The sequence below is a fragment of the Peromyscus eremicus genome, chromosome 13 (genome assembly GCF_949786415.1).
Source record: "Peromyscus eremicus chromosome 13, PerEre_H2_v1, whole genome shotgun sequence".
Classification (NCBI taxonomy): Eukaryota; Metazoa; Chordata; class Mammalia; order Rodentia; family Cricetidae; genus Peromyscus; species Peromyscus eremicus.
The window spans coordinates 39,841,441-39,854,454 of NC_081429.1; the positions used below are offsets into that span (position 1 = coordinate 39,841,441).

At 44.1% G+C, this 13,014-nt stretch overlaps 1 protein-coding gene across 7 annotated transcripts in view; it reads left to right on the plus strand.

Annotated features, from left to right (window-relative positions):
• The window catches only part of Fn1 (fibronectin 1), a 73,206-nt gene extending 68,639 nt beyond the window's left edge, over positions 1–4,567 (plus strand). For all 7 annotated transcript variants that reach the window (XM_059278056.1, XM_059278058.1, XM_059278061.1 and 4 more), the window contains 2 exons: positions 3,105–3,215; positions 3,828–4,567. In XM_059278056.1, the coding sequence (XP_059134039.1) occupies positions 3,105–3,215; positions 3,828–3,899 (183 nt within the window). In that variant the 3' untranslated portion in view covers positions 3,900–4,567. The remainder of the gene's footprint in view (positions 1–3,104; positions 3,216–3,827) is intronic.
• Positions 4,568–13,014: the final 8,447 nt, after the last annotated feature.

Consider the following 13,014-nt stretch of genomic DNA (forward strand, 5'->3'; position numbering starts at 1 on the left):
AATACCTTGATCTAAGAAAATGCCACTACTTTATGCCCTTGCTCAACCTAGAAATAGATCGCCTATCACTCTAATACTGAGCTGAGTAATAATGGACAAACAGGGAACAAGAAGAAGTGGCCCTGGCTCTTAATGACCTACTTGGGGACATTAAATTAGCATACCCTGCCAATCCAAGCTGATCACTAATTCTGACTAATACCGCTCTGGATGGGCTGGAATCAGCAAGAAGGCTCCATAGAAAAGAGAAACATAAACCACCTGGGGTGTGGGATGCTAACATAAGTAGGGATGGAAGAAAGCAGAGATATGATCATCTTCCTGGGCCTAGGAAGAGCTGCTCCAGGGGGGTTCCAGCGAGGCAGTCTTCCCCATGGTGTCTTCTGTTAAGAAATTAGATTTGAGGAGGGAGAGAAGTATGGAGGGCTGAGAAGTTCATTACTAATGTAGTACTCCTCAGCCATTTTTAATATGTGCCCTTTTTCTATATATCAATTTATATTCCATCTCTTAACAATTAAAATTTCAAAATGACTTATAACTTAAAAGTAATAGACATAGAGGTAGGTGTGATGGCGCACTCCTTTAATCCCAGCACTCAGAGGCAGAGGCAGGGAGATCTCTGTGGGTTTGAGGCCAGTCTGGTCTACAAAGTGATTTCCAGGACAGCTAGGGCTGTTACACAAAGAAACCCTGTCTCAAAAAAAAAAAAAAAAAAAAAACAAAAAGAAAGAAAAAAAAAATCTGGGAGCTAGAGAGATGGCTAAGTGGTTAGGAAAGAGCACTTGTTACTCAGGCAGAGGACCTGGACCTGGTTCCTCTATTCACATGGTCCCTAATGATCACTCTCAGAAGAACTGATGCCCTCTTCTGGCTTCCCTGAGCACCAGGGACACATGGTACACATACATCCATGCAGGCAGGCACGCAACATAAGATAAAAATATATAATAAATCTTTTTAAAAAGAGAAGGAAAATGAGCGGCAGCAGGAAGGATCTTGTGGACCACCAGACTCATTAGATCCCAGGGCAGCCCATGGGATTGACAATCTCGTTCAACTATAATGTGTTAAGTGCTCTCTCTCTCTCCCTCTGACAAACACAGAAGCAAATCATAAAACCCAGTCATCACAGTCTAACTGAGTGACTTTGTTGGAAGTAGACTTCCATCTTCCTTCATCACTTCTTTATAATTTATGAACACGAAACCCTTTAAATAATGCCTGTCTCTAAATTTCTGAATGAAACCTAATGGTAGGGATTGTTCTGGTTTTATACCAAAGTGTAGCACAAATTCTAATTGGTCTTAATAATAAAACCTGGAGTCAGATATTGGGGTAAATGCTGAAAGATCAGAGAAGTAAAGGAGCTGCCACTAGAGAGACTTCTTACCAAAAGACCAAAAGTCTGAGCTCCAGTCTCCTCCGGCCTTATATTCCTTTCTCCACCCAGCCACATCATTTCCTGTCTCCACCTCCATAGTGCTGAGATTAAAGGCATGTGCCTCCCAAGTACTGGGATCAAAGGCAAGAGATCCCAAGAGCTGGGATTAAAGGCATGAGCTTCTGGCTCTTTCTCTTTTAGACTGGATCAATCTCGTGTAGCCCAGGGTGGCCTTGAACTCCTGATCTTCCTGCTTCCTCCTCTCAAGTTCTGGGATTAAAGGTGTGTGCCACCACTGCCTGGCCTCTGTGGTTAACTAATCACTAGCTCTGCACTCTGATCTGCAGGCAAGCTTTATTTGTTAGAGCACAAGTAAAATATCACCCCCCCCCCCCAAAGCACCTTTATTGATTCTGCAAGTGGGTCTTGTGGGAAATAGGCTCTTTTTGTTTTTTTTTTTTGGTTTTTTGAAGACAGGATTTCTCTGTAGTTTTGGTGCCTGTCCTGGATCTCGCTCTGTAGCCCAGGCTGGCCTCAAACTCACAGAGATCCGCCTGCCTGCCTCTGCCTCCCGAGTGCTGGCATTAAAGGCGTGCGCCAACACTGTCCGGCTGGGAAATAGGCTCCTGAATGGAGAAATATGTCAAAAATATTTAAATGATTGTATAAGAAAATGATTGTAGTATTTATTTGTTTATTTTTGAGGCAGGGTCTCTCTGTTATGTAACCCAGGCTATCCTGAAACTTACTATGTAGACCAGGCTGAACTTACTATGTCGACCAGGCTGAACTTACTATGTCGACCAGGCTGGCCTCGACTCCCAGCAATCTGCCTGCCTTTGCCTCCTAAGTGATGGGATTAAAGGCATGCACCACCATTATCACCTGGCCTTTTCTCTTAATTTTTTTTGAATTATAAAAGGAAAGTCTCATTCAAGTTTGGCAAAAGATGGACACCAAACTGAAGGAACCCCCCAGTCTGTGAGCTTCAGGGGCTAAAGCAGTGGAAGCCAGAGTTTGTACCTCTCTTTATGCCTTTGTTAGTATCTACCTCCGCTTTCCCTAGGGTTCCTGCTAATGGTGACATCTTCACCCCATCAGCTCATTTTTCCTCCTTCCAGCTCAAGAACAATGAGATAAAGTGAATGCCTTTCCAGCAAAACTCAGGAAGAAGCATAGGCCCATTGTGGGATCTTCCTGTATCCCGTCCCACCTCTGGCCAGGGCTGAGGCGACAGTGCTATAGGATAGGGAGGTTTTAAAAGGGACCGGAAAGAGAAAGCGGCCAGTTATCCAGTTCTTCCTGAGGCCCACTGTGTCCTTTCTGGCTTCTTCTAAGTCATTCCTCTCCTCTGGCTCAGTTTCCTTCACTGGAAAGTGATAGAGTTTGTCCACATGCTCCAAGTCACTGTTAGGAGCCATGGAGGGCTGTGAGAAATCCTCCACCGAGAGTAGAAAGCCTACTGAGGAGGAAGGTGGGAGTGAGATGAGCAGAGCTTGAACAGGAAAAGAATCTAGGACATTTCAGAAGAAAGAAAAGCGGATGTGGACAGATATATGTGTAAGACATGGTAATAAGCCATGAAGGCATCATTGGAGCTTCCTGTTTGATTAACTGCTTATCTTACCAGTGCATAAGAGCTGAAGTTTTTAAACTCGAGCACTAAAGTCTGTCCTCAGGTTATCACAAACCCCATTTAACTTCATGTCTCTCTTCTCAGGGCTGGCGCTGTGACAACTGTCGCCGACCTGGGGCTGAACCCGGTCCTGACGGCTCCACCGGCCACACCTACAACCAGTATACTCAGAGATACCATCAGAGAACAAACACAGTAAGGGCACATACCCCCCACCCCAGCGCCTCTTTCCGAATTCAGTTAGGTGCATAATAAGGAGTCTGTGTATAGATAGATGCTTTTCTTTTGAGTGAACCAAATGATTTTTATTGGAGAGAAGTCTTTTATGGCTGGGGAGATAACTCAGTGCTGAAGACCCGAGTTCAATCCCCAGAAACCATGTAAAAAAGCTGGGTGCTGTGGCAAGTGCTTGTAACCCCTTATAATCCCTTCAATGAGGCTGCAGAAATAGGGGGTCCCTGGGGCCAGCCAGCCTAGCCTAATCAGTGGGCTTCAGGCTCATGAGATCCTGTCTCAAAAATCAAAGGTAGGTAGCATCTGCATGTCACCCAAAGGTTAACTTCTGGCCCCTTACATAACATACATACATACATACATACATACATACACCCAGATGGACACACACATACACAGTCTGATGATCGACTTACACAGAATTCTGTACCTTAGAACGGAATTATAACTTGTTGTAAGTTACTAAATTCCTGGGCATTGTCTACTGCTCAGTGCCTTGTTAGTCTTTTGAAACAAATCTTCCCCTCCACACTTCAGAGTATTGCTACTAATGTTTTTCTTCTACTGTTACAGAATGTTAATTGCCCGATTGAGTGCTTCATGCCGTTAGATGTGCAGGCTGACAGAGACGACTCCAGAGAGTAATATTTTCAACCCGGAAGAACAAGTGTCTCTCTGCGGAGGTCAATCCACACCCGAGTGATGTTAGCGGACCCTCCATCTCTGAGCGTTCATTTCTCCCTTAAGCCTTTTGCTCTGGAGTCAAGTTCTCAGCTTCAGCTCAACTCACAGCTTGTCCAAGCACCACCCTGGGGAATGTTTTTAAACGGTGGCGGTTGGTTACCTTGTTCTGCTCCCGAGTATTCGGTACTGCCCGGTATTGTTTAAGAGCATCAGAGATCCTTGTGATTTGGTCTGGGATCCGTAGGGAAACACAGGTAGCCAACCAAGATGAAAAATGTCTCAGTATCCAAAATCTTGAGTTGGAAAGTTCCCCAGACACTTACTTCTGCTCTCTATAACCATGTGGCCTGCAGCGCTGTCCGGAGGCATGTCCTGTGGCCGTGTGTTCAAACACCTCACAGTACTCACTCTGTTCCAACAGTTCTAATTGCCTAGAAATATCCTTCTCTTACCTGTTATTTATCAATTTTTCCCAGTATTTTTATACGGAAAAAATTGTATTGAAGACAGTATGCGGTTGATGAGAGGAATTCAGTATAATTCTGGTTGGTGATTATTTTTATACTGTACGTGCCAACGCTTTACTACTGTGGAAAGACAAGTGTTTTAATAAAAAGATTTACATTCCATGATGTTAAGGTCACTTTCTTTTTTAACATAAGGTGTTAGGGGAGAAAAAAAAATCACAATCTTCATGGATGTCTTTTTCTTTTCAGTTCAACAAACATTTGAAAAGCCACAATGTGCTCGGCTGGGGTGACTTCTGTACATGAACCTCTGCCTGGCCCTACAGAAGCACAGATTTAGATTTTGTCATTTGTGTCCTTGGCTGTGGTTCTGCCTTAACAGGTTTAAGTGGATTCAAATATTTGTTATCCTTGCTAGCTAGTATTTTAGAAGTATAACTGAAGTAACTTTCAGTTTTTCTTAACATTTGTTTTCAGTGTGTGTGTGTGTGTGTGTACATACATGTATGTGCAGGTGCCTATGGAGATCAGGAGGCCCAAAGGGGATGCTTGGGTCCCTTGGAGCTAGACACAAGTTTGTGTGAGGCACTGGGATTTGAACTCATGACAGAGCTATGGGTGCTCTGATCTCCCTAAGCCCTGTCATTCTTTTTTAACCATCATAGACCTTTGCTTCTTCATTGAATAAACACCTATTCAAGTAGATCATTTGCAAGGGAAAGAGGATGGCTGAGCTGTCACAATTACTTGATTGGCATAGTATGGGAATTTTCTCCCTAGGAAACTGCATGCTATGATCTCCATCTAGCCTTTGATTCAGGTCAACTGCCACTTTGAGTGTGAGTTGATGGACTCTCAGCTCATAGTGTGCCTACACTTGATCTGCAGAAGTCATTTCCTTTTCAATTTCACCTTGGAAAAACAAGATTCAGGGATTTTTAAACCTGTATATTGAGGATGGGGTATATGGTATGGGGCATGTGGCTCAATGGCGGAGCACTTCCCTAGAATGTGGGAGGCTTTAGGTTCACTACCTAACACCTGACATCCTCCCCACCTCCCAAATTTGACATTTAGTATAGGAAATAGTAGCACAGAAAAACAGTAAAAAGTTCATTATTGTCCTAGTTATAATTAACTGTTCCTTTGCTGTGAGGAGACACCATGACCCATGTGACTCTCATAAAGAAAGTATTTAATTGGAGACTTGCCTATAGTTTCAGAGTGAGTCCAGGATCGTGGCAGGGAATGTGGCAGGCAAGCAGGCAGGCGGAGTGCTGGAGAAGTAGCTGGGGGTTCCACATCCTGATCCGCACATAGAGAGACAGAAATACTGGGCCTATTGTAGGCTTTTGAAATCTCCAAGCCCACCCTTAGGTGCACACCTCCGACAAAGATGCCTAATGCTTCCCCACAGCTCACCAACTGGGGACTAAGTATGCAGATACATGAGCCCATGAGGGGCATTCTCATTTAAACCACAATTATTAATTAGTAAGAGATTCCGAAAATGCTTTTAAAATACATCATTATTCAGTAAAAAGAGTACTTTAGTAAACACCTGGCAAAGAATCAATTCTTTGTCTTCTTGGTTCATTTGCTAGAAGAACATACTAGGTCACTTTTGAATTGATTTGCAGTTTGCAAAATGCCTTGACATTTTTAGTTCTCACTTGGGGGAGGTTCCAGGGCTTAGTTTTGCAGAGAACCCAGCTCAGATGAGCTTTCCTTACAAACTAGAGGCCCAACCCCTGAGTTTTTAAGATTACTAATTCAGCTTCTCCAGTCCAATAGTTAGAAAGCTAGCTGCATTGTATCTATCAAAACAAAAGAGCTAGACCTGTTTGTTGGCTTACACCTCCAGTCACATGCTTAGGAGGCTGAAGCAGGAATATTGCCATGAATCTGGGCTATACAGAAGTTCTAGGCTAAGCCTGGGCTTTGGCAAGGGAGACCCTGCCTAAAAAAAGAACAAAAGAAAAATATCACAGAATATTCTAAGTGTAATGGTACACACTTGTAATCTCAGCATTCAGTGGTGGAGACAAGAGAATCCTGAGTTTGAGCCCAGGCTGGACCTGGACTACATGGCCAAACTAGGCTACATGGAAGACGTGTCTTAAGAAAACAGCAGGACTAGGGGCTGGGGCTGGGGGTGAGCGCTTGTCTAGATGTGGGAAGAAGCCCTATGCTCAACCCTCACTGTAGGAATGGTACAGTGGTGCATGTCTGCAGTCCTAGCCAAGGTGAGACAAGAAGTTCAGAAGTTCAAGGTCATCATGAACTACCCGGGGAGTTGGAGGCCATCCTGCCTTACATGAGACCCTGTTTTCCCCCACTACCACTCAAAAGGCAGGAAACACAGAGCCAGGTGCTTTTCAATGGCTGTCTGACATGGGTGGGTCCTAACTTCCTTGAAGAGGGGATCTGGCTCACATCAGTCTTCATCTGATGCTCCCCGAAGATGTGAGGAGTGAGTTAGACCATTCATAAGTGAAGCGGTCAAGATTGATTTTACTCAAAGGTCTTCATAGTTAAAAACAAAGACCAGCAGGGCGTGGAAGCTCATACCTGTAAGCCCAGCACTGGGGAGGGAAAGGAAGGAAGATTCCCACAGGTGGGAGAGCCAGCCTGTCTATAGGGAGACTCTGGCATAAAAGGCTACAAAGCTAACACATGCAAAGAGCAGGTTCTAGCTGATGCTATGCTCCAGACAGCCTGCAAAACATCAAGCCAAAGCCGAGTCCCTGAAACAGGGCAGAACTAAGTCCAGTCAATTGGACCGATTTAATTGACTAGTCAATCCCTCTGACTACTTTTATGTGGCAATATAAAAAACCACAAGCTTCATGATTAAGATTAAAAAATGTCAACAAGGTGTTGGAGACACGGCTCAGCTATTAAGGGTTTGTAACTGCTCCTGCTGAGGACCCAGGTCCAGTTCTAACACCCATATCCAGTGGCTCTTCACTCACTGCTCCTGCTGAGGACCCGGGTGCAGTTCTAACACCCATATCCAGTGGCTTACAGCTGTCTCTAACTCAAGCTCCAGGGGATCCAAAGCCTCTGGCTTCCAAAGGTCCCTGCACATGCATGCACATACTCATCCAGACACACACATGGGTGCTGGGAACCGAATCCTGGACCTCTGCAAGAGCTGCAGTGCTCTTAACCACTGAATCATTTCTCCAAACCCTGAAAATAAATCTGAACAAAACAAAACCAAAAACCAAAAAACCAAAAAAAGCAACAAAGCAGCTCAACAACAGCAGCTCTGTCTTTCCTGTGGTCCTCACTCCAGCAGCAACTCTGTCTTTCCTGTGGTCCTCACTCCAACAACAGCAGCTCTGTCTTTCCTGTGGCCCTCACTCCAGCAGCAGCTCTGTCTTTCCTGTGGTACTCCATTGCTTTTGCTTTTTCTAACTTTTAAGACAGAATCTCACGGTGTAGCCCAGGCTGGTCTCCAACTTACTGTAATCCTCTCTCAGCTTCCCAGGTGCTAGGATAAGAGGCATGAGCCATCGTGTCTAGCATTCTGCTCGACATTCAAAGCAAGACATTGAACTTACAACTCAACTTGGAATACATGAAGCAAATTTAAAGGGCCTTTTCTGTTTGGGCATCATAATTCAAGAAAGAGCAAACTCTTTTCTACTGGTCCTTTCTCAGAAAGAGCATTCAACAGGAAGGCCACTTTATTTCCGAAGACCTTTACAGTCTCACTGACTCATGTTGCTGAGTCCTCTGAGAACTGCCTTGAGCAAGCCAGATTGCTGAGGCCTAATTAAAAGACTTAGTTGGATTTAGGCTAGAGATAGACAACAATTCAAGATAATTCAGTTAAAATTAGTAAATATTAGGTTTTTAAAAGACGGTAACAATTTTGAAATTTTACTCTGCCCGGCCAAAGTTGACTTGTGATGAAATATGTTGTTCTGTATTTGTATTGTTTTCAGCTCTAATGATCTGAATGAATTATGTAAATTAGCCTATAATAATGTCACTATAAGCCTGTAAGGCACTTTCTAGGGAGGTGAATGGAGAAATGAGGAGGTAGAAATCACAAGTATAGGAAATGGCTTTCCTCATTTAATTATATTTCCATAGAAAATTCTATTGCATTTCTATGTGTATGAAACTCATTAAGGTGATTAAGAAACATCCCATCAGCACATTGAAGTGCCGCAATCGCCTCCTATTCAGGAAGTTCCCAGTACTGCAGTAGGGAAAGTGGCAGGCTACCATTTTTTAAAGTCTCACACTCAGGGATGCAATTCAACTGTTGAAAAAGAAAAGCATTGTTGGGACTTCTCGAGTTAGGGAAGGAGATCCAAAGACTACCAGAGGCTGCCAAAGCAGAAGCCACAGGAAGGTGACCTTGCACAGATTATCCAAGTTCTTGACAACTCAGGAGGGGGAGTCCCGGGATCACTCGGTGGGAAAAGGTGCTGGTGGCCAAGTCTCATAACCTGAGTTCAATCTTTGGGACCCACATGGTGGAGAGAACTGACTCCTACAGGTGTCCTCTGACCTCCACATGCATGCTGTAGTGCGCGCGCACACACACACACATGCACACACACGCACACACACTCTCTTTAAAGATTCTTTGGCACTTTCATTTGAAATGTTATTTTTATCAACACCATCCTATTCTACTTTCATTAAAAGATTTTATTTGGATTGTTAAAAAAAAAAAACCCTCCATAAATTACAAATGAAGGGAATACTGTAAGTTATAAAAGAACCGAGAAACTGTTCTCCAGCTAAAATCCCCAAACAGGAAATTCCTCTTAACATTCCTCAGTAGTCAGGTATGAGACATGAAGGCATGCTTTACATTTCCTTAAATTTCTCACCGCTTACTCTTCAGAGACAGAGGGGTTTTAACAACCCTCGGAGCCACATTTACCTCTAAAATAGCTCTTGTGAGCCTCTCGGTGGGAGGGTGCACAGGCAGGCCGTCTGGGGTCACTGTCAGCACTCTGTCCTGGCCTGGGTGGGTCTGGGTCTGCGGTCACCCGTTCTGCAGGCCGTGCACCATGCAAGCTCCCCTGGGTCTAGTGGACAGGGGGCCCAGGGTTCCACCAGTGAGCACCTTGCATCAGGGCTTTGATGAATTTTGTGGATGATGTATGCTCATGTATAATCCCATGTGTGTGTTGGGGGTACACATGAAGCCAGAGGTTGTCTGGTGTCCTCTTCTATCATTCTTCGCTTTATTCCACTGAGAAGGAGTACCTCATTGGACCTGCCATTTTCTGGCTAGGCTGGTGGCCTAAAATTCCACAATCTTCCCAAATGCTCCTGTCTTACCCCACCTCTCCACCCCTGGTGCTGAGGGCAAGGTATCTGTGAACACATCCTTCTTTTTAGGGGTCCTCATGCCTATGCAGCAAGTGTACTCCTACCCACGGAGCCATCTCCTCAGCTGTACAAAATGACGACTTCTTATGTTAATAAAGAAAAATTGCTGTTATGAACGTCTTTAATATGACCTTAGTATTTTTCACGGTCATTTCCATCCATCGTTTTCTCCCACTACTTCCCATACTTCCACATGCACAATAACAATGTGAAAATAACAGCTAGCATCGTTTCCTAAACAGTGTTGAACATGTGACAGGTAGAACTGCGAGTCTTTTAGTATTTTATCTCATTGATTCCTCAGAAACATCAATCACCATCATTGCTACAGCCTACAGTTGGGCATGAGGCTACAGGAACCAGCAACGGTCACATAGTTGGTGAGTACCACAAGCGAGACTTGAACCAGACTACCCAAACTCATTCTGCAGTCTGCAAAGGATGGGAGGGTAAGATGCACAGTCAAGATTACTCAGCTGGGGCCGGAGAGATGGCTCAGTGGTTAAGAGCACTGGCTCCTCCAGAGGACCCAGGTTCAATCTCAGCACCCACATGGCAGCTCACAACTGTCTGTAACTCTAGTTACAGGAGATCTGACATCCTCAAACCAATGCACATAAAATAAAATTAAATAAATTATTATAAAAATAAAAAAGATTACTCAGCTGCTGAGTAGTAAACAAGGTGATTATCCTAAAAGGCAGGTAGATAATCTCCTGGAGAAAAAGATGGGGCCATGATGAAGAACAGGAATGGTGTGTGTGTGTGTGTGTGTGTGTGTGTAGGGGATGCTGGAAAAGTCCTACCTCTGGGCTTCACTGCTGATGTCAAGAGAAGTGTTTCACACTTTCTCGGATGGAGGACTTCTTACAAGTTAAGATAAATTCCTGCCTAGCACAGTGTTTAGCAAAAACAAGGTTTAAGAGTATCCACGAATCTGGGCATTTAAAGCCTTTCAGGGTTTAAGGACCGCTGATAGCTTTAGAAAGGTAACTCCAGAAGGAAGCGTCATGGGATCAGGTAACAAGGAGTGAAGGGTACCTCTCATGGGTCTGGGTGGGTTTCTTCAGTGCTCAGCAGCACCCCAACGTAAGTACATCCATTAATGATCCAGGTATTTTATGCTATGGGTCTTCTGAACCACTGAAACAGGATATATCACTATGCTTTTCATTTAAGCAGTTTTAGTTTCCACTTATTGAAGGCAGTCTCATCACACATATATAGCTACGAATTCTCTAGTCACTTTAGGAAAGACTTAGCTGGTTCGCTGTCAAGACTCTGCCAGTGATGCACTTCGTGACCCGGCTACCTCCACCAAGTTACACCTAGTACAAAAAGGGAAACTAAGTCACAGAATCAAGGAGGCATCAGGGACATGGGCTTGAGAGGAGTGATGCTTTGGCCTGTGTGGCAGGGTGGTGGAAGATAAGCGGGAAAGGGACCTGCTGACAACCCTCAACTTTTGTGAAGAACCGATCAACAGACGTTGTTGTATGGGGCAATTTCCATGGTTTCACCGGAAACTCTTGTTCCTGAAGGGAGGACGCAGCAACTATCCTGCCCCAAGCTCTGCCTGGTTGTGGGCAAGGGCGAGCAGGAACAACACTCCAACATATTTTGGAAAAGAATTTGAAAATACGCTAGAATACAAACTCCAACAAAAGCAGCAATGTTGAGCATTAAACATGTAACTCCTGATGTGAAGGTACCCACAGATGGGACAGAAGTATAATGGAGGTGATGTGGGATGATCACCTGCTCAGAATGCACACACTCTTTAAGATATGACAGAGCTGAGTTCTGATAATCTCATCTTAACTTGGAAATAGCCTACATGGAAGATGACCTTTTTGACCTCATGGCTTACCAACAGTACACTACGGGGGTACTCATTGTCCATACCCTGAGTGTTCACCTGGGAGGTGTTTTTGCTGTTGTCCGACCTCAGTGATGTACTGAACATCACTGGCAAGCAAAGAAAAAAAAAAAAAATCACAATTTAAAATTGAACACAACACTCAAGTCAAAGGACTCTGTGGAATCAACTATGAAGTTGGGGATCCTCTTTTTAATCTTTTTTGACGTGTGACATGGTCCAGACAGACATCAATCTCCCCATCCCCTGTCCTGTCTTCCAAGTGCTGGGATTTGTGGCCTATGACGTCATGCAGGCAGGTTTTCTGTTGATCAACCATGCTTATACACTGTTAAAAATGGTTCTACGTAACATTTAATTGTTGTGAAAAATATTGAACTAATCCATTCCCTATCACTATTTTTATTTGCAGTAAGATTATGTGAAAGCTGGATTCCCACCATCCCTTCCCAGGTGTGTGGGCACAATAGTTTAAACACTCAAAAGGGTCATGGTTAGCATTACATGTGTAAGCCTAATGAGGCAGCATAGGGTTAAGTAGAAAAATGGTTCCAATTACATTTTAATGTTCACTTTCAGTCAAGCTAAATAACTCGAGGGAGACAGCACATTTAATAATTTATGAGCCAACATCTACTCGCTATTTATTGCTACAAAAAAATGAGTTAAAAATGCTGTGGCCAACAGTATGTGTCTATGAGTTGGGAATTAAGGCATTCCACTGAGGCTGAGGTTACAGCTTAGTGGTAGAATGCTTGTTTAGCATGAAGGCCCTGGGTTCTGGTCTCTAGTACGGCAACAGATCATCAGCACAAAGCTGACTCAGATGCCCCTCAAGAGGTAGAAGCCAAATGTGGGCAGAGGTTGGAGCAGAAAGACCCATGTCTAAGATGTCTCATGGCAGGGCTGGCAGTTAGCATACACAAGATGGTTTGTTTACTCTGAGGGATTCCTGCCCTGTGACCTAACACAGAAGCCACAGGATTTTACTGATTACTTAAATATGATTTATTTCAATGGGCTATTCCTAGAGCTGGAAGATCAGTCAGCATATAATGACTCACAAACATGACTGCTTATAAAAGTTTCTGTAATGGGAGTGGTGGCGCACACCTTTAATCAAGAGCTTGGAGGCAGAGGCAGGCAACCTCTGGTTTTGAGACCAGACTCATCTACAGAGCAAGTTCCAGGACAGCTAGAGCTACAGAGAAACCTTGTCTTGAAATACAAAACAAACACACACCACCAAAAACCTTTTGCATTGTTTATTTAGGGGAGGAGCGGAATGAAGGCAGGGCTGAGGCTGACTGACTGAAGGTTTCAGCTGCCCACAGGCACTATCCCTGTGAACAGCCAGGACCAC